We start from the raw sequence: 21,843 nt of genomic DNA, 5'->3' as shown, positions 1-21,843 counted from the left end.
CTTAAAATCAATCAATCAAAAAAATTCACTACATCATGAAGCTCCACACGACCTGCTCTTTAAAATAAAAAAAATCAATGAAGGATAGTACCTGGTTCTTTATTTGGTATGACTTCTGTCAAGGTACCTCATGATACTAAATAGTGACATGAAGGCACTACAGATCACTTGATTGGTCGTGCAACATCGGGCGTACTGCACAATGCAGGCATTTTTACATAGCCAAGCCACCATCAACAACAACCATAATCTGCCATGGTTAACTGATAAAGTGCACCATCCATTCATATTGTCTGATAAGATAAGTGTGTGCTCAGTGAGGGAGAGAGAGTGAGCAGCATAGAGTGACGGTAAGCACTAAAGTTGTCAATCTGGCAGTAAATGTACAGTGTAGATTACAGTTTGCCAGTGAATAAAGGCTGCAGTTTTTCAAGACCAAAGCACCTGTGTGTGTGTTGTTTCCCAATTGCTAGAATAGTGTAGCTATGATGGTTACCTAACCCTAACTCTACCTGCACTGAGGGAGTACTATCTGCAGTGGAAAAACAAAGCAGAGGTACCAAAAGTGAGTAGGTTAGAACCAAGTTGAGTCGTACTATGTTGTGGAAATACAGCTCAAGTACTTTTCTTCTCAAGTAATCTAATATTTGATGATTGCATCATGTTTTATCATGACAATTTTAAAGAAACAGGAACAATATATTGAAAATGTCTTGGCTGTGCACTGGGGAGGTTTTCACTATTTCACTGGATGTTTGTTGTTTTGGCTGTTTTGAGTGCATTTCTCTCATCAAGCATCATTGTCTTCATCACTTAGACAAGCCACTTTTCACTTCATAGGCTCTTAGTTTTGTACAATTTAGGAACTTTTTAAATCGTCCATTTCAAAATGTGGACTTGGACATTTTTACAGCTCTGTAACACATTATAGTTAATTCAACTCTCAGACTTATTTTGCAAAATAATGACAAAAACGAGCAATATATATTAGAGTTGGGAGATGGGACAAAAACACTGGCTATTAGTGGCAGACTGTGGCTGATGGCTGTTTTAATGTCACCACAATATGTGCCTATATATGTCTGCCATAAATGGATTCGAGACCTCAAACATGATGCAAATACTGAACCATGACATGAACTATGCCATCAGTAGCTGCAATGGAGGCTTCAATCACAGACAGCTTACACGGTATAAAACATATTTCCTGCACTGCAGTGTGCATATCATCATGTCAGTATGATCTGATAATGGCTCTGTAATCCAGGGGTATACTGCAGCTTTGCAGATACAACACATAGTTGGTCACATGAAGCTAATGTGGGGAATTTACTATCAATTGCCAGTGAAAGGGGTAATATGGCCAAATGGAAGAAAAGTCTGCCCTATCACCCAACCCTAATATGAATAATGTATGTATGGTGATGTGGTGGCACAGAACAAAGTTATGAAAGTAGAGATATATGGCCAAAGATATTCAAACACATGTTATGGCCGTGCATCAAACTGAGGCATCATCAGCAGTGGGACGATCAAGGGAAAAGATCAGATGAGCATCTCTTCCACAGTCTGGCCAAACTGATGTTTGAAGCCCTATCTGAGTTCACTCAACTGTAGTCCCAGAGGTTTCTGATAGGTGCCTCTTCTCGACAGATCTCATCTTTACAAAATGAATTCCACTTTTGGTCCCGTTCTCCTTTCTGAATTTCATCTTCAGCGTTCATCTTCACCGAGTAGCTGGAATTAACTGTTAAGGATTCAGAGGATTCCTTGCAGTCCAGGGCAGCTGGCTGGCTTCTGTGTTTGGTGGTGGTGGTTTAGGCTACTCACATTCAAAGATCTTCAAGGCAGGAGCGGTCATTTGTGAAACAAGTAGATTGGCCTCTGAAAACCTGTTGTGATGGAAGGAAAAGAAAGGCATTAGCTTAATATTATTATTATTGTTAGGCTACAGTGGTGAATAACATACTGTATAGTGCACAAATTTGTTCTGATACATAAGTGAATTACCTCTTATTGAACACTTGGGGGCCCCAAGGTACTCAAAACTGGTGAAGCCCACCTCCGTTGTAAGGTATGATGAAAACTGGTCAGGTTTGAGGCGGATGTTGTGATAATTCCTGCTAATATTATCCTGTCAAGTGAGAAGGAAACCATTTCTTATATTTCTGACAAAATCAAACCAAGATTTAACGGGATAGTTCAGATTATTTGATGTGAGGTTGTATGAGTTACTTATCTATAGTCAGTGCATTCCCTATAGTAGATTCCAGTCAGCAAAAGGTATTTTAGTCACTTAAAAAGGCCAAAACAAAAAGTACAAAAAATTTTAGTATTAGTGTACACTATATTTAGAAGATTTTCACTGCTTTACTTTGCTGTCAGACAGCCTTTTCTGGCAGAAAACCAACCTTACATAAGTCAAATATTGCTCTCTCAAACCCAACTAAACTCCATAGGTGAAACCAGTAATTTTACCCCACAGACCATGGGAGTTGCTGGTCTACCACTGCCACGATCATTTAGCTTGTTTATGTTATTTTGTGACTTCAGAGAATCCATACTATCCCTTTAAAACACTGAAGTCACACATAACAGAAACTAACTAATCGATTGAGGCAGCGATAGACCAGGAACTTCCTTGTTCTGCGAGGTAAAATGACTGATTTTGTCTATGAAGTTGGGCTGGTTTGGAGAAAGTGGTATTTTGCTTTTGTAACAGCAATTTCTGTCAGAAAAGGGTGTCTGATAGCAAAATCAAGGGGTGAAAATATTTTAAATAGTGTACACTTAAGCTAATATTGATATTTTTAGGCAGACCTCCTTTTAAGTGGCTAAAATACCTTTTGTTGCTGACCCTGTCCACAGAACTGCATTGCTTCTGTGTTGATGGCCCTTTCTGCTTCACCGAACTACATCTACTACATCTTCCTTAGCTAATAAAACATTCACAAGAACAGCTTGCATACCATATCTCACGCATTCTCGCATATATTATATCTAACACATTTTTTCTTTTGCAACATAGCAAGCCCATCATCTTATTGTCTTACCGTCAGCTTCTTCCTCCTCACATATGACTCCCATGGCTGTGGTTCCAGGATGAACATGCCTCCAGGACGGAGATGTCTGTAGACTCTCTTGAAGAGCCTCTTGAGGCCACTGTCCCCCCAGTTCAGGTGAACCCATTTGGTGAGGCTCAGGCACATGATCACGTCGTACTCTGGCCGCTGAGTCAACAGAAGATTATCGTTCTCTAGTACGTAATTGGCCTAGAGGAGAGAAAAGGTGTGGTGAGAAAAAACATGGCCTTGACAATCAGGGCATTTGAAGTTTGGTATGACAAGTGAATGCAGGTTGACCCCACTCATCTGCACATCTTTTCAGCAATAGCAGATGATTTTGCCAATCGTTTCAAGTCATTTTTAAGTAAAAATGCCAAACTTAAACTGGCTTCCACTTCTCAAATGTGGACATATGGAGCTTTTTTCTGTGTAACCCATTTGTACATGAGATCACCGTTGTTCAGACAACATTTACAAACTGAATGTGTCATCTCTCCTTTTTGGGAACTTTTGATGAGCATTTGTTATTCTTCTTCAAATTCAAATTACAGAAGCTGCAAATATTTGATAAGGGGAAAAAAATGTGTGACAAAACATCATTTTAACATATAACATATATGCTATAATGGAGTACTGTAGGCTACAGAGATGCCTGAGCCTACAAATCTTGTTCTCCAGAAAATATGCTTGTTTGGTGCAGATCCCAACAAATTACATCCTATGATCACCATCATAACAAGCAACTGCCTGTAAAGAATGGAGAGGGAAAAGGGTCAGAGCGCCCCAAGTTACAGTATACAGATATTCCTTACTATAATATAATTGGCAGGCATAGGAGTAAGAGCCAAATACGGGGTGATACACATGACTGCTGCTGAATGAGGAAAAGCAGAACAAAGGACAGACAATCAGAGTTGAGAAGAAACAGAAGGAGAGTGTTATTTGATCCAGATTACCCTTTAAACAGAAGACAACAGAGAAAGTTTAGGTAACTTGATTATCAGAACCTTACTCACATCAGCTATTTTGATATATCAGGAAAAGCTCAGGTGTTCCAGCAATATCCGAGAAAGGTTATAAAGGGTCAAGATTTTCCTCCTTGTCACTGAAACTATATTTGGTAATTATATATTTTGGGAGCTGATGTGAATTTAGCTGTGAGGAGTAAAAAAAAACACTTCTATTTTAAGTCCAACATGCTTTCCTACTACTTTCCACACACTAACTTGATACCAGGGGAGGTTTGTCAAACAAATAATGGGCAGCCTGATATTTCTCCCTCAAATCCATCTTGTATTGTGCAAGCTGAGGGGGCTCAGGCACTCATCTTGAGGCTTTTCACTCATTTACAGGATAAGCTCTGTGCTGCACTGCCATTATCTCTAATGCTCATGTAGCAGGGAGGAGGCGGTTATCGATTTCATTCAGAAACACTACGGTTTCTGCATCCAACCAATTCATGTAGCTGCCTACACAAAGCCTGCAAGGCACAAGGCCAGTAGAGGGACGATGCAATAAAATTTCGATTTAATTTTCAATTTCAATTTGCAACAACAAAATCCTTCCAGAGGAACGTTTATAAGAGACAAGTTGTAATATTTGTCAAATTCTCAAGCGAGCGTGGCACATGACAAGAGGATGCTATCAGAAATTATGCCAGCCAAGGCTCAACATCAATCTGGCGAAATGACAGACTGCTTCCTCTTTACTGATTCCATCTTTCAGTTCACAACATCACTGGCAGCTTCAGACAACAGTGAGCCTCTGATTGCAAACACACACAATGAGGTGTGCAAACATAGGGGTAGGCAAAAACGGGGAATTCCCTCCATTCTGAGTAAACACAAACAAGCAAAACAAACTGAATACAATTCAAGTGATTCAGAAAATGAAACTGGTGCAGATCCTTCTTTATCGAACTATAAAATATTCCAACATGTGTACTTTAATCTGTAAGTAGGGAGAGATTTGGGTCATTTTGACAGGAAGCAGAGTAACTTTTGTTCAACTAAAAAACAACAAATTAATTAAAAATGAATTAAGGTTGTTTCCAAAATGCATCTTAAAATTCCCTGAGTTGTTTGAACTTTTTCGATTTGGGCTGCAAGTAACGATTATTTTCATTATCGCTTAATCTACATTATTTTCACAATTACTCAATTAATTGTTTTGTCTAAAAAAGGCAAAACGAAAAATATGAAAAATGATCATCACAATTTTCCAGAGCCCAAAGTGCCATGTTCAAATGGCTTCTCTTGTCCAACCAACCGTCCAAAACCCAAATCAAATCAAATCATTCACTATCAAAGAAAAGCGGCAAATCCTGACAAACCTATTTTACTTGGCTTCTTACTCTCAATTCCTATGTGTCTATGGAATCCTAATTATATTATTTGATCCCATAGACACTAAAAAAAATGAGATAATTTAGCCTAATATCGCTCTTTTACATAATTCAGAATGCACCAATACATTAAAAGGATCTGTAGAAAGGCATTTATTAGCTTTTGATTCTGGGAAAGTGGGAAAAATAGTAAATACCCCAAATCTCTGAAATATCGCTATTCTGTATGATTTCCTTCTGAGAACGAATGTGATATTTTCTCACTTCCATTCACTAAGCCTCCCCTGAAACTGTTAAGTGTCCTCCTGCATGTCATTCCCAGTCCCAGAGAGTCTCTCTCCCCCTTTCCCTCTTCATCTGTCTTATCAATTTAAAGCATAAAAGCCCCCTGCCCGAAAAAAGGAGAAAAAACAAAAACAAAAGTACACACAATTTTAATATCAATTTATATTCAAAGCTGCTATTCATTTTCCTGTCCAGTCAATACTACATGCATATTATCTAAATAAGCTCCATGGTGCAACCTGCATGCTATAATGGAACTGACTTGCTCTGACAAAGCTATCCCTAATTGAGAGGCAAGACAATTAACATTATCAGTATCCAGGGAGAAAAAGTGGGTGCACAATTTATATCAAGTCCTCTTGTGAAATCAGCCAGACCTCAGAGTGTTTCCAGTAACATGAAGCCTCTCTCCTAAAAAGTATTTTTGGGTGTGTTTTTAAATGCCGTACAGGATAAAGGCTAGTATCTTTACATCAAGCTGTTCACCCCAGTCCTCATGAATATATAAAGATTAGGGCTGCACAATTGATGGAAATATTATCAAAATTGCATATGGCCGAGCGCAAAATCCGAATTACAGGGATGAACTTCTTTTTGGGCTTATACACTCAACAACTATAAATGTTAAAACTAAATATTTATTTGGAATTTATTTTTATTACTGAGTTTAGCTGCTAGAAAAGCAATTACAAAGAAATGGCTTAAGCCAGACATCCCATCTATAGACGAATGGTATGATATCATCTATGATATATCTGTGATGGAAAGAATCACTTTCAATGAGGCTTCAGCAATCCAAATTCAAAGACATCTGGAAGCAATGGAAAATGTATATTTCCTTAAACGCCCTTCTTTTGTTTATGGTTTGTTTTTTTTCTTAATAAGGTTTATTTATTTATTTATTTTCTTGTATTATTATAATAGAAAACACCCCATGTTCATGTGTTATTTCATAAAATGCTTTGTTAGAGGAAAGAAAAGAAAAATGGAACACTGTTAAATTAAGTAACTATGTGATCAAGATGACTGTATGCAATATTGTTGACACGTGATTCCAAATAAAGGAAAAAATATAAAGAAAAAAAATCCCAATTACAGAAACTGCAATTTTTTTTGATAAAGGAAAAATTAGTGATTAAACAGCATAAAGTACTGTAGTGCTGTAGCAATGCCCAGATCTAGAAATCTTGTTCTCCAGATGTAAGAAAACATTTGTTTGATACAGCGTCCAACAAATGTCACATCACTATTCTCACTAATTGTGACTCATATAGCAACTGCAATCTGCCGAAATAACCATATATATATATTTTTTTAACCACATTGTGTGTGTCTGCACAGATGCAGACACAATGCATGTTTAACTGTGAAATACAGATTTAATTTTGACTTATGCTCCCAAGATGCAATAACATGTTAACCCCATACATGCTGCCACCAAATGTTCATACAGACAATGCCACTTTCTTACCTTGATGAAGGACACATTTGAGGGGAACTCCCCGGGCCGTGTGGCGGATGTCTCTGTCAGTGGAGGAGCAGCTATGGGCCCCCTGGAGATTCGTAGGGACACAGGAAAAGAGCAGCTCACAGAGTGATCAGCAGGGGGTGAATCACAATCTCCCTGCTCCATTTCCTCAGTTTTGCTGTCCTGCCTCTGGGTCCCTGTCTCATCTGCGTGACAGGAGTCATTGTCATTTACAGCCTCTGCAGGGCCACTTTCTCCTTTCACTGGTTTCCCATTTTCATCCCGGCTCTCGGCTTCATTGTGCTTCTTGTCTGTGCCTGTGTGACTCTCATTTCCATTCCTCTCCTCCTGTTTAGTGCTCTGCATTGCACGCCTGGCCTCTTGGGTCTGTAGTTCAGACAGATAGTGTCTGATGTTCTTACGGGCTGCGTGCACCAGACCACTGTCTATATCAAGGCCCAGTATGCGGGCAGGTCTTAGCATTTTGGCAATATAGAGTGTTATATGGCCTGAGTTGCAGCCCAAATCCAGAACATCTTTACCTTCAAACCATTCTGGACGAAACACACGTACCCTGGGGTCCTCACTGGCTCCTGGGTTGCGGTAGCCGTAATACTTATTGTAGTTCCCATACTGGAACTTCTTCTTCTGTTGCTCCCTCACCTGGTTGTGGGGCTGCTGGTGTGGGCGACCTCCTGGCCCTGTTTTGGGCCCACTCCTCGGTGTGTGAAAGGAGGACTGAGAATTTCTCTGTCCGCCTGAGCCACAACTTCTGTCTCCAGCTCCTGACTTTCCAATTGGCGTAGAGTGGGTAACAGGGGTGTCCATTTTGCCAGAGTTGCGTCTTCGCTTGCGTCTGCTTGTGTGCTGGTTTGGTCCCCCTGATACAGAGGACGAGGAATCCTCCATACATACAGATGCCGTCTCCTCCTTGCAGCTGGCGGAGTTGTCAGCTGAGCACTCATGGGAATCCCCTGTGATACTGGAGAAACTGTTGGACTCTTTGGAAACATCTAATGCAGAACATGAGGCTAACATACCTTGAAGCGGTGCGGAGGTGCCGGTTTTAACCTCACCCCCCTTTCCTGCTTCTGAGAGGTTGATCTGTGCGGTTGAAATCCCACCGCCACCTCCAACCCCACCTCCTCCCCCTCCTCCATGATGTCTGTTGCGGTGTCTCTTCCTGCCTCCACTCTTGTAGGGGGACACCAAAAAGCTGCTGTCTGCAATCCCACTGTTCAGGTTCAGTGGATCTGTGATGTCTCTGGGGATGAGGATCTCCACGGGGTCTCGACTCTTCGCTGGCAGTGGTGAGGATTTGGGTGTCTCTGCATTCAGTGCCCTATTGACGTCCTCGTCATTCAGGCTGTTAAGATTCAGCGGGTCAAAAATATTCCCACCCAGGAGGAAGTTAGTCGGCAGGACGGAGTCGCTCTCAGAGTTGGCCCTTCGTCTCCTCTTGCCAGATGTAGGGTGCTTGAAACTAAAATTTGCTGTGTTGCGGCGCTTTGTTAGTTTTGTTTGTTGCTGTTGTTTAGAATGATGAAAGCTGTTTCTGCGATTGATGTTATTCTCGTTCCCTCTGACTCTCTGTCCAGCGTCGTCTGACTGGGTAAGAACGTCAGTTGTGCTGGTGTGTTTTGGTGAGGCTGCTGTGCCTGGGACAGGACAAGCAGCTGCAAAATCTGGGGTGGCAGCAGTTGTAGCCTCCACCATCACAGATATAGTGCTGTAACCTCCAGTACATTCTGTGAGCTGGAGAGGCGATGTTGAGCTGGCTTTTGGACTGCCAGTTTTTACAGTATCCTCATCAACAGACATCTCTTCTGGATCTGAAAGTCACAAAATAACATCAGTCAAACTTTGAAAGACTCTCCTGCAGTGATACTCAACTTTTTTCTAATTCACAATGAAAATGAATTGATTTACACCGTTTTTCCCAGAAAGGAAGGACAGTAGGCCAGTGTTGTATGATGGGTAAATTTGGCTGTTACAGAGAAAGCTGATCTTTGTGATGGCCTTTCAGGCTATTAGCTGAAGAGGAACAAAAAATATGCAGAAATGAGGATAATTTAAATCCCATAAATATGTAGCCTATTACATACTAAAAGAGCATAAATATGCTATTTACTCTGTCCCTTGAGTTTATATTTCTTATTCTAGCATGTCAGTGACTGCATAATGAAAGAGGTTCCAACTATGTTTAATGTTATATAAACTATTTAAAATGTTACCATAGCATTTGCAACTAAAATGCAGTTGCAGCAATTAAATGTAGTACAGTAACTGACACATCATTCAATCCTTGCACCAACCTAATTTAGTAAATAAGTTAATACATCAGTTAATTTGATAATAAAACATTTCAAAGACAGATATCAATATTGAAAACAAAAGAAAAATGGTTGGTTGAAAAAAGAAATCATATAATAAATCTGATGAGCACAGCATTTTTGTTTGTCTAAACTTCCCATTTCCTTTCCTGTTTTGCTTTTTTTTTGTGTTTTATAAAATTAAATAGAAGTAGAAAGCCTTGACCTAAGTATGTGCAAACAATTGACATGAGCTGTCTTTGACAATGAATTCTTGCATTGTGTATGTAGAATTGCAAAACAAAAACAATGAAGCCGCCAGTAGCAGTCCTTTTATAAAATAAAAAACATAAAATAACTTTGTAAAATCACGGTAGATATCCAGTCCAGTCAAGTCCGGTAAATGAAGCATTTTTTAAGGTGGTATTCAATATAGGGCTGCAACTCACGATTATTTTCATAGTCGATTAATCAATTCATTATTTTCTCAATTTATTGGTTATTAGTTGTTTGTTTGAAAATGTCAGAAAAAGGTGAAAAATGTCAATCGGTGTTCCCCAAAACCTAAGATGACATTTACTGTCATGGAGGAGTAAAGAACTCAAAAAAACTTGACATATAAGAAGCAGAAATCAGAGAATTTGGACTTTTTACTAAACAAATTACTCAATCCGAATGATAGATCATCAAAATAGTTGGTGATTAATTTATTAATTGATTAATGATTGCAGCTTTAATTGTTACATCCCTTGTGAACGTTACACAAAATGAGGTGTCTACCTATTACTGAAATCACACACTCAGACCTGAAAGTCTCTCATACAAACATAAATGACAACTACAAAGTTCAGTTTAAATCTAGGGACCTCCCAAGAGCACCTAAACAAAATGAAGGTCGGTTTAAGTTCACGTCGTGGTCAATCACTTTATATTTACAGTGCAGGAAAATGTACCAGATAACCCTTAAATCCCCACTGTCATTTTCTAACATAGTGTTAAAATAATAATAATAATAAAGTCTTCGTTTTAGATGCAGAGCCTCTAAAGACTACACCATTATCAGACTGGGTATCTGCCATGTCAAGCTTATCCACTCAGGGGTGACTGACCTGAAAAGTTTAGGAGTCTCTGCCTGTGTTGAACAGTTAGTTATCTAGTTAGCAGCTAGTTAGCTCCTAGCTTCTGTATCGCGGGCCAGAAGACTGAAACGTCGACTAAACGTTCAGCTCCATTCCGGCCAGAAAGCGTTATTAGACAAACAGTCAAGTACCCACCTTGATATGCTGCTGCCTGAACCCCCTGGAAACCGTGAGTCACATTAATGAAAGTGTTACTATCTAGCAGATGGCCAGCTACTATATTCACGTACAGTCAACAGTGTAGTCACCATCAAAGTAACAGTCTCACCTCTCAGTTGTCCCCGCCTCCGGCCGGACTGTCACTGCCGCGCGCTCTCTCTCTCTCTCGCTCTCTCTCTCTCTCTCGACTGAAGCTAACGTTAGCCTGGTTAGCCGCTAGCACTCAACTGTCCCTGCATCAATACAACAGTGGCACCCGACACTAGCACGACGGTTCACGCAGCGCAGAGACTCCGTGCTGCTCTGTCCGCCACAAATGCTCCTCTGCCCCACAAACTGTCTTGTCGACTTCTTCAGTGAACTCTTAGTCGCCCAGTGTCATGCAGGTTGGTGAATAAATTATTCCATTCGCTGATAGAGTCGGCATGGCGGCTCATCCGGGCTCCGAGCTCTGAGCTGCTGCTGCTGCTGCCCAAGATGACTGGGGCGGAGATCTCAAACTGGGAGGAGAAGGATATTATAATGAGCCTCATGAGCTCATGCTGCTTATCATTGGGACTACAACTGCAGTTTATTTTTCTTATCGATTGATTAGTCAAGTGTTAAAATTAATCAGTCAATTTTTTAGTCGGATGTTTTGGTGAAAACAGTCAAAAAAACTTGATAAGTGACTTACTAAATAGTTAAACGGCCAGTTCACATCAAAATTGTGACAGTTAGCTTGGCTAATTTTATGCCAGTTACTTTACTGACTAAGGAATAGTGATAAATCAACTGAAGTGGTTTTTTCAAACTCGGTCCTTTCATGAGTGGGTTGTAGGGGGTCCTCAGCAAAGGGAGGAATAAAATAGTTTAACTTTCGTAACATTTTCAGAAGTTGGACAAGAAATAGGAAATTCAAGCTAGAAAACTTTTCCGGCGTACGCACCAGGTGAGAAACTCTCGTTGGACTAGATGGGCGCCATCTTTGCATTCACTACCTAGTTCATTATAATATATTTACGCCATAGACTTAAAGAACTAGACAGGGCATTGCTGGTCAGCCCTGGTTGCAGCCTTGGTTATTCCCAGTGGTCACTCTTGGTATTGCAGCAAAAACTTCCAGCGAAACCCAAAAAGTAGTTTCTTCCATAGGCCACAATTACATGTGAGACAGAAGTATTGACAGCACACTTCAAATTGCAAATAAAGCCAATTATGACTCTTTCCATTATAAATTATTAATCATTTTTTTATATTTGTAAAACTTTCCTCAAACCAAAAAAAATCAATTTAAAAATCTGCAACATCGTCATAATGTAAAGTCTATAGGAACTCCAGGCCACAGGCAAATGGGGGAAACACTACTGTGTGTATTCAGTGGCCTGTATTACCAGGAAGTAAACCCAGAACCTAGAAGAATATTCTGACTTATGCGCCAGTAACCCTCATTTGACTGAATGAGCACCATCTTTGCATTTTCTCCTGTCTTAAAAAATGTGGCTGCTAACAAGTAGCAAAATAGGACTACAATAGTTGTCTGAAATGTTAAACATCATCATGCCAAACACTAGTCACTTAGTGGAGGTGACACTGAGTCATGCGATTGTGGTGTAGTTCCTATATAGCCTAATGTTAGCTTTTCACCTGGTGATTGCATTTATGCTTCAAAAATAAAGTGGTGTTTATTTTTGAAGATTAGTCTATCTTGCTGAACAAAATGTTTAAGTATCAGAGACTATTTGTAAAACTTTTCTTGAACAAAGAAAAGTGATTTAAAATTCCAACACAATTTTTTTTTATCCTATTGCAATTCTTCAATGAACTACACATATAATTTTTGTCAATTTAAAAGCTAATATTACAAGTCAACAAAGTTGCAGTTTGTCATAAGTCGTAAGTATAAAACTGTGAAGATACTTAATTAGAAAGACTACACATCCAGTGGTCCTGTAAGTGACGTAAAGATTTTCTCCCTGTAAGCTAATCTTACCTGCTGAAGCTACAAAGCCTGTGTCTTTCATACAGAAAAGTAGTCACAGGAGCAATGGGCCTTGCGTGTTCTTTCTCTTCCTGGCTGATAAAAGGACCAAGAGTCTTTGTTAAAACACCTCAGGTAGGATAACGTTACAAGGGACAGTGATGTTGGTGTTGGTGACATATATTGCATGAGATGAGAGATGAAGATCACTGAGCAGTTTTGCATTAAACTAAACTAAATTAAACTACCTGAAACCTACGATAAACAGTGACTTTCTTAACTTGTAAAATTATCTTTTAGATTGACAACATCATATGTGGAATTTATGACAAAACTCAAACGGCATCAAAAAATAATTTGTCTCTAGCTATTGACTACCTTTAATATTTTTCTGAGATAAAAAATGGTGTCCAATTCTCATTGGACTGAAAGGGTGCCATCTTTGTGTCTGTTATCCACTTCCAAATAGTACAATTAAATATTGAGGGAGGAACTGATAACTACTGGCTGATTTGTATTGTATTTTATTGTTTGACAGCTGCCCAAAAATTTTTAAAAAATGTTACATTGTTTTCTAGCTAGCTAAAAAGTTAGCCAATGTATCCTACTCATGATGGTTCAGCAAGGAAGCTGCCTGGCAGCGACTGGCAGACTGTTTTAAAAGATAAACTGGAGAGAAAGAAAGAGGCAGGAGATCATAAAGCTCAATGGGGTTGAGTCTATCCCTTAACTTTTCAGTTAAACCTCCTCAAGTGTAATTTTAAAGTTAATACTGGATCACATTTCAAATTGGAGTTCAAAGTTTTAGTGCAACAGAGTTCAATTTAATCTGGGTTTAGAGTAAAAACTTGTTGAATTTTGTAAGCTAGTTTGCAAGTTTGGTGCAACATAATTTAAAGTTAAACCATGATTTAATCAGATTTAAAAAGCTACGCTTGTTGGTGCAACCCAGCCTTAGTCTTTTTTTTTACACTTTTGTTTTCTCTCTGCGCAGCTGGAGGAGTGACCACTGTAAATACAACTTCAATCTCATGGTAAGATTTCTCACAATATCATTGGCAAATTTTGGTTGTTGCTGTGTGTCAGTTTGAAACAGAAAGACTCAGTTATTTTGTTTATCATAGTGTCCCAGTCATGGATACATTCCTCAAAGCAGCTGTCGGTGCTTTGGTTTTGATGACAACCTCACAGTCAACTTTAAGGCCACAATCGACAAGGTAAGCTTGTTCACCCTATCATTGTTGCCCTGACCAGTGTCTAGAGTAAGCCTGAAATGAGAGCTCTGGGTGTGAACTGAGAGGATATTTTGCTAAGGTAGCAGGGTAGATTGTTGTCACTTCCATCTACACATAATTGTGGTCATTCACCATTGCATCTGTTGACTGGGTTTGATAAAGGATGATGTTGAAGACACACAGTGTGTGGGGCAGCAAACTGGTGAGGGCTGCTGAAGCCAGACTTGGAGAGCACTTCACGTTTGGGAACTTAATTTTAACCTCCTGGTGGCGAGGAAAGTTTTAAGTCTTAATTGTATGGATAAATATTATTATATACATACATTGCATGCTTTATGCAGAGATACTGCTACTGCTGTGCTCCTTCAAAATGCCATTTATGTTGTTTTATGATTTTAGCGGCAAATGCGTAGAAATACAGCAAATATTAAAGTGGTACTGTGCTCAACATCTTGTCAGTCAGTGAAGATACATGTCAGAATGAAGGAGAACTGTTGGAGGTCAGCAAATAATCGCTAAGGTGTAATGTTTTATACTTGCAATTTAGTGATGTTTAGTTATGTCAGTTTCTTTCTTTGGGAACACGTAATGAGGTGCAGACCAATATGACCTTCAATACAAATTCATTAAAATGAAACACATCACACAACTCATTTTCTGCACACCTTAATTTATATGCTTTTGGTTATTTGCTATTTTTTGGCTTTAAAGTGTGTTCATTGTGATTAATTCAAAACAGGTGCACATATTTGGGGAATATGGGGAACAGTAAGGCAGAGAAGAGTTGCACCAGTTCAGTTATATATCAGCAATAGAACTTAATATAGAACAACAGTATAACAGCTACAATAATGTGATTTGTAGGAAATACATTTTTGGGTACATGGAAGGTTTTCAGGACTAGTGTGTAGGATTTAGTGGCATCTAGCAGTGAGCTTACATATTGCAAACACCTCGGCTCACTCGCATCTTCCAAGTGTGTAAGAGAACCTATGGTGGCCATGCAGCTCACGCAGAACGTATCTAGAGCCAGTGTTTTATTTGTTTGTTCTAGGCTACAGTAGAAACATGGCCGTTCGACATGGTGGCCTCCGTGGAAGAGGACCTCCTCCCACTGTATAAATGGCTCACTCTAAGGTAACAAAAACACAGTGATTCTTGTTTTCAGGTGATTATACACCAATGAAAACATACTTATAAATCAAGCTGCACACTAAATCCAAATATTATCAAATTGCAGTACAGCCAAGTACAATATCTAAATTACAGAAGGAAAAATATGTCACAAAACAGCATTATAATGAAGTAGTGTTGCAGAGATGCCCTGGCTTACAATTCTGGTTCTCCAGATGTAAGAAAACATGCTTGTTTGGTACAGACCCCAACAAATGTCACATCATCATGATTTCAGTAGATATCTTCAGTGAAAGTGACAGTTGTGATGGAAAAATGATCATTCCCACTAATCATGCATCATATCTCAATATCTGTAAAAAATAATTGCAATATGATTTTTTTTTTTACCACATCATGCATCCCTTTATATTATATTCCATATTCTGCCTATAAATTGTGGTAAATATTATGCACAGGACCTTTAAAACATTTGGTTCATGAGTGTAAATACACATCTGAAAAATAAGTCCTCAAAATACCCTCTCATTTCAAAAATGTCACCCATCCCGTCTAGCTCAAAACATGAAATTACAGGGCATTACCCTAATTGTAACAAGTACAACATGTACTCCACCGTTTCATTCACCTTTTCCTTGAAGTAGAGCTCAGAGCAACGGAAGAAGACATGAACAGACATTTCCCAAACTCTTTGCTGTTAAGTTTTTTTTAATTTAAGTCATCAAGTTTTTCCTTAGTTGATGTGAGACACGGTAATTATGTGCAGAGATATTGTGTTGAGGGTGGTCAGTGTTAAGAGGACATCTGAATTTACTGGAGAGTCTAGCTGTTCCCTCAAGTAGTCACTAGGGGGAGACAAATAATGAGTTTAACAATATGCTGTGCACCATAGGCTGTTTATGTCTGCAGAAATGTGCCTTTGCAGTGTCTCACTTCTGTCTTTCACTCTTTCTCATAGTCTCTTCCTGATGGTAATCATATTGACTTCATTATTGTATCACTGCAAACTGAAAATGTTCAGGGCAGTTCAGCCTTCACAATAAGTTGGTCTATTTTTGGAATAAAAGAGATGAAAGGAGTCATTTCTAGAAAGTAGGCTAATATTGTGGTAATGAGAAATTCTCACACTGTGGTCGGTATGATTAATGATTCAGAACAACAGCCTCAGTCCACCCAGAGAGAGGCTGCAGCTGTGGCAACAGGAGTGTTTGTGCTTTTAGGTAAAAGATGCCTCCAGTGGAAAGAAAGGGAAACACTACCAACCCTCAAGGAACCTGGCAAGTTTTTGTTTTGAAAAGCTCATGGACTCTGTGTGTCTTTGTTGATACTATAGGCTGGCGTTTTTGTGGCTCAACAGCTTTCTCCCACTCAGAAAACCCCATGTTATTTTAATGTTGGTGCTAGATAGTCTATCTTTTTAACAACACATACGTTCTTGAATAGTAACTGATAAGTACTCAAGCAGATTTTTAACTATAGCAGCCATTGCCAGCTGCAGATTTCTTTTAGTAACATGAAAACCAGTGGTGTGATGTAACTAACTTCATTTACTCAAGTACTGTACTTCAGTACAATTTTGACATTTGTCTTTACTGTTTATTTGATAAGGACGATACATGTAGGCATTGTTACATTTAGGTAAAGAATGCAACCGATGCAATGTACATAAGAGTTCTAACCATAGCTCTGATACACTCTAATACAGATATGGAAGCTGACAAAAAACAGACGTAGACAGACAACCACTACAAACAGTAATAAAAACAACTGAAAACTAAACAACCACAATAAACATTACAATATGATGTGAGTATTTGTATTTTATGCTACTTTATGCTTACATTTCATTACATTTCAGAAATATAATACTTTTTACTCAACTACATCTATATGACACTTATACTATATGTATCCAATACTGGCTCCACATTAACGATCTATAACATTATAATGCATTTACATGTATTTGTTAGGAGTACTTTTACTTTGGATACTTTAAGTAAAGTTTGCTGATGATGCTTCTGCACTTTTACTTAAGAAACATTTTCAATCTAGAACTTTAACTGGTAATGATAGATTTTAAATATGTATTATTTCTTTTATTCTTTACTTCAGTAAAGGATCTGAGTACTTCTTTCACCTCTGTGTGCACTTACTCAGAGATTTTATGTAGATAAAAAATTTTTTTTACTCATTTAACCAGCTGCTGGCATTTAAACTATAATGCAATGTATTATTGAATAAAAAGATCCATCATATATCCTCTTATTCACTCAGGTATTACAGCAATCCTTCTGACATCTTAAAACACTATAGGAATTGTAGCCACACTCACAAACTTAAATATTTTCTTTTCACCCTTAATGTTGTAATAAAAAGATCTTGAGTCATTTACTCTTGAAAGCTAATATGGCACAAGAAAAATGAAATTTTCTAAATAAGTGATGAACTGGATCTCTTAAATATGGATATGAGGAGAAACTGTGCATTTTTTATGCAGGCATAGATGGGACTCTCTTCTTCTTTTTTTTTTTTTTTTTACAAAATCCTCACACTTGATATTCTCTGCTGTTGAATTGACAGCATGCTGCTAATTGGGTTCCAGTGCCACAGACTCTGTTGGGTAAATGAGTCACCCCCTCTCTAATCTCTATAGAAGGCGAAAATAGGAGAGAGGGTACCTGTCCCCCCGCCTCTGTCCCTCTCTTTTCTCATGTTAATGGGGGTGCGGTCCTCGATCACGGGCACCATCTGCCCTTCCTCGGGGTTTGGGCCCCAAGCACTCCAGACGTGTCCCATTGTTTGCGTGTGTCCAAGCAGAAAGTGTGTGAGTAGACATGGTTCTTGTGGCCCAAAAGGCTCCTCCGTCAACAGCACGAGCCTGCTGTTCATTAGCCGACATGTGACAGAGGGAGGGGGGGCTGCTCGCGTGCCCTGTGTGCAGTAACATCAGGGCCATCCACCGTTTGTTGTGCTGTGAGTGCTGTTCATATTTCATGTGTGGTGTCATTGTCAAGTAACCGTTGGCTGAGGCATGAATCGACAGGTCAACATGCTCTTTACTATCAGAAATATTGTGATGACAGATGATCTTTTAGCTCATCTATTGTGCTCTGAACGAAATTCATAATTTATTCAAGTTATTCAAGTGTAATCATAATATACAGAGGAGTATTAGAGCTAAGCATAAGGAAAAAAAAGGGAGGATAAATGAGCTGAAATACTGTTGACTTTATTCCCAACATTTTGACTGTATTTTTGATACTTCAACTTTATTCTCAATTTTTTTACTTTATTCTCGAGATTTTCAACTTTATTGTCAACATTTTTGGCTTAATTCTCATCTGTGACTGTATTCTCAACATTTTAGACTTAATTCTTACCTTTTTCAACTTTATTTTCAACATTTCCACTTTATTTTTTAACATTTTAACTGAACTTCTCAACATTTTGACTTTAATTTTCAACATTTTGACTTTATTCTTGACATTTTTACTTTACTTCAACATTTCAACTTTATTCTCAACATTTTAACTTTATTTTCAACTTTATTCTCCTCTGACATCACGCTCAGGAAAAGGTCAAATGCTCTAATTGAAAGGATAATTCCGTTCTGTGTTCCAGGTTATAAGTTGCATAGATGTATGACTTATAACTTTGACTATATTTGAAATATTTTGACTTTTGTCTTAATTTCAACTTAATTCTTGGAAATGCTAACTTTATTTTTCAACATTTCAACTGTAGTCGAATAATTTTGAATGTTTCTGTAGATACAGCCACCACCATATTCCTCTAGTGGGTCATAAGTGATGATTGCCAGGGATTATGTTTATATGAGTCTATGCATTGTTTTTTTTTTTTTCTTTCTGGAAAATGTTGCATATTATGCTTTCAAGACCTGCTACCTACTAAATGTTTTTCAGGACCACAGATGTTACATTATTTCCTTCATATTCTGAACCACAACAACAACAAAGGGAGTGAATATGGTGCCTTCCTTGAGCTAATTAGTTTAGCTTTATTGACATGCATCAGCCCCACTGAGCCTAGTCAAACATGGGTGTCTGAGATGTGACAGATGGATGAATGGACTGAAGGCTGGAGACCAAACCACAGTTGCCCTTTCTCAATTTCATTATTGTGTGTGACGACAAATGACAGATCAAAATGTCATTTGCAATCTTGGGAAGAAACGTGCCGTGATAACCTTTTGATATAACTAATTCGATTGCTCAACAAATTATTCTGCAAAAATTGACAGAAAAGTTGTTAATATTGAATGTTAAATTAAGCAAGAAAAGGGTACAAATGTGCTTTCTGAGACCTATGCAGAGTCACTGGCTAAATACAAGAAAGTGGTTCTGAATTTTAATAATAAAAGAGAAAGGTGTTAATTCACTAGGATATTTTTGGCCTTGCTGTCATTTTGTTAAAAAGCATGAAACATAGTTTTGAGGACATAGGTACTCTAGAGAAAAACAAACAGACTAACTGCAGAGCAAATATGAAAACATGAGTCTACTCTAACTTTGTCATATTGGGCAGCCAAGCTGTGTGCACCGTTTCTGCCCCACCTATGAATCCTCATGTGAACTGACAAGGTAACCTCCCAGTTACCCGACACAACACTGACAAGCAGATTACGACTTTCCATCGGGCTTGCCCTCCTCATTTTCAAAGCTACATGCTGCTGGCTGCATTCAGATTAGTTATTGAACTGTCCAAGCTCAGGGAAACAAGGCCGCTTCAGAGGCACAGCACACAATAAGCCAGCTGTCAGTGGGAGGGGCCTGTTCAGAGCAGGGTTGTCATGGATAGGACTTTTTGTGTTGTGTTGCCCTCTGAGAGCTGATAGGTACTCGTGTGTATGAGGCCGACATACACTGATTAGTATTGACACAATTCTTGATTTAGGACCGACAGCAGAGTTAAAGAATTATTTTTTATTTTGTGTTCAGCAAGGTGAGGTGAATATTGATACTCTGTGCTTTGTGAATGAGGGAAGATGGTGTGCAAAGTGAATGTTTGTGCAGCTGTTGGACATTAACATGATAATTAATGATAAGATAAATGACAATCAGGAAAAGGAAGAAACTTAGTTGTATTAAAGGAGCAATATATAACAAGTGAGTGTCCCAAAAGGAGAACTGCAGTCCAAATAGCACTTTGTAGCTATAGATTGTGTATGAAATAGATAATATTTCATATACAATGAATTGAATTGAATGATTGAAGCCAGTTGTTTCTCCCTGCCCCGTCCTCCCAAGACTCAAGCACATTATAATTTGACAATAGCACGAGCCCTATACTGTAAGTTGATTGGCTATACCTTTATAACTGTCAGTTTGTCTGTCAGTGTAAAAGGTAAGCCCACTGTTCTGCTATCCTGAAAACAAAAGCCCACTGCTCTGAAGACACACTCTGGAGTTTGAGTTCAGTGACTGCCTGCCTTACTGCCAGCTAGACTCCATTAACATATTGCTCAATTTAACAGTTATAAACATTTACTCCTTCTTAAAGATTAATGAACATTTCTTGCAACTCACAAACAGACACTTACTCATTCAATGAACATTCAGCATTAATTTGAACTCTAATAAATAAAACGGGAAAAAAAAACACAAGTTATGGACCAAAATAGAAATTTCAAAGGACACCGTCTCTGTCGCATGATTGTCAGAGAAGTGAGTATTTCAGCTGAGGATGTTTCCTTAATCACTGATGATATATCATGGTAATTTTATGATTTATTACAGAAAATATATTACAGATCTTTCCTTTCAGAAAATACTGGATTGTTTGAGACATTGTGCTGAAAAAAAGTGTTACAAGATGTTGACTAATGCTGCCACTGACTACTGGCTACTGACTCTGCGTATCTTTTTTATACTTGTGTAACAACTGAATAGTAACTGACCTTTATAAGTGCTCACACAAACCTGTCTCTCTAATCCCCAGAGGCCAGTGATTTTCCACCCCCACACCTGTTTTACATTCAAAGGTGTGTCCCTGAGCCTCTTCTTAGCAGCATCAGAGCTGGTGTCCTTGCAAAGTGTTTCAAATTGTGTTATTTCACTCTACTACACTGAATGATACCTGTGTTGTTATGCAGCACAAGCACTGAAATAAAATAGAGCCAGAGTTGTTTGGTTGTATGGCTTTAGGCTGTTATTCATAACCTTGCATATATGAGTACTTAAAGGCTCGCCTGACATAATACAACAGGAACATAAACAGATCCACACAATTTGTTACTCCAAAAAACGGTCATTTTCATGTTTTGTTATTAGTTACACACATATTAGGCAACCTCCCTTATTGTTACACACAGCTGATTGGTAAACACCATTTTGAATTAATTAAGATATAAATATTTAATCAGCATGACTAATACCCAGAGATGGGGAACTGGAGTCACATGACTTGACTTGAGTTAGACTTAAAACTAATACTAGGAGTTTTTATTCTTCATGCCTCCCACTGGGTTGGATTCGCTTTGAAATCAGATGAAACAAACCTGTGTTTACATTTTTTTAAGCAGAGTTACAGTGAGTAGTACGTAGCCCCTTAAAAGGAAGCAGGAGGAGATTTTTATTTGGATAATTAAATTTTTGACATTATATTTTGTGGTTATGGCAATGGAAACACTGCCACTTTTGTCACAAGGGGCCTCCAAAATCAACAAAATATCAAAATTCCTTGTAGTAGCCTTAGGTCGCAAATTTGTCGACTTGGGAAT

The 21,843-nt window shown here is 38.6% G+C and overlaps 1 protein-coding gene across 2 annotated transcripts; it reads right to left on the bottom strand.

Annotated features, from left to right (window-relative positions):
- Positions 1 to 789: 789 nt before the first annotated feature.
- mepcea (methylphosphate capping enzyme a) lies at positions 790 to 11,229 on the bottom strand. Of its 2 annotated transcripts, none has more exons than XM_084731106.1 (5): positions 10,882 to 11,229; positions 7,166 to 8,994; positions 3,054 to 3,272; positions 2,011 to 2,134; positions 790 to 1,892 (listed from the first exon to the last, which is right to left on the bottom strand). In XM_084731106.1, exons 2-5 carry the CDS (start codon positions 8,981 to 8,983, stop codon positions 1,858 to 1,860), a joined length of 2,196 nt encoding a protein of 731 aa, XP_084587232.1. In that variant the 5' UTR covers positions 8,984 to 8,994; positions 10,882 to 11,229; the 3' UTR covers positions 790 to 1,857. The 2 variants fall into 2 exon arrangements, with proteins under 2 accessions (XP_084587232.1, XP_084587231.1); XM_084731105.1 differs by lacking the exon at positions 10,882 to 11,229 and adding an exon at positions 10,749 to 10,879.
- Between the last annotated feature and the right edge of the window lie 10,614 nt (positions 11,230 to 21,843).

The sequence above is a fragment of the Lutjanus erythropterus genome, chromosome 11, assembly GCF_056507025.1.
Source record: "Lutjanus erythropterus isolate fLutEry1 chromosome 11, fLutEry1.hap2, whole genome shotgun sequence".
Taxonomy (NCBI): domain Eukaryota; kingdom Metazoa; phylum Chordata; class Actinopteri; order Lutjaniformes; family Lutjanidae; genus Lutjanus; species Lutjanus erythropterus.
The sequence above is the reverse complement of the archived record's forward strand: the minus strand, read 5'-3'. Positions and strand labels throughout refer to the sequence as shown.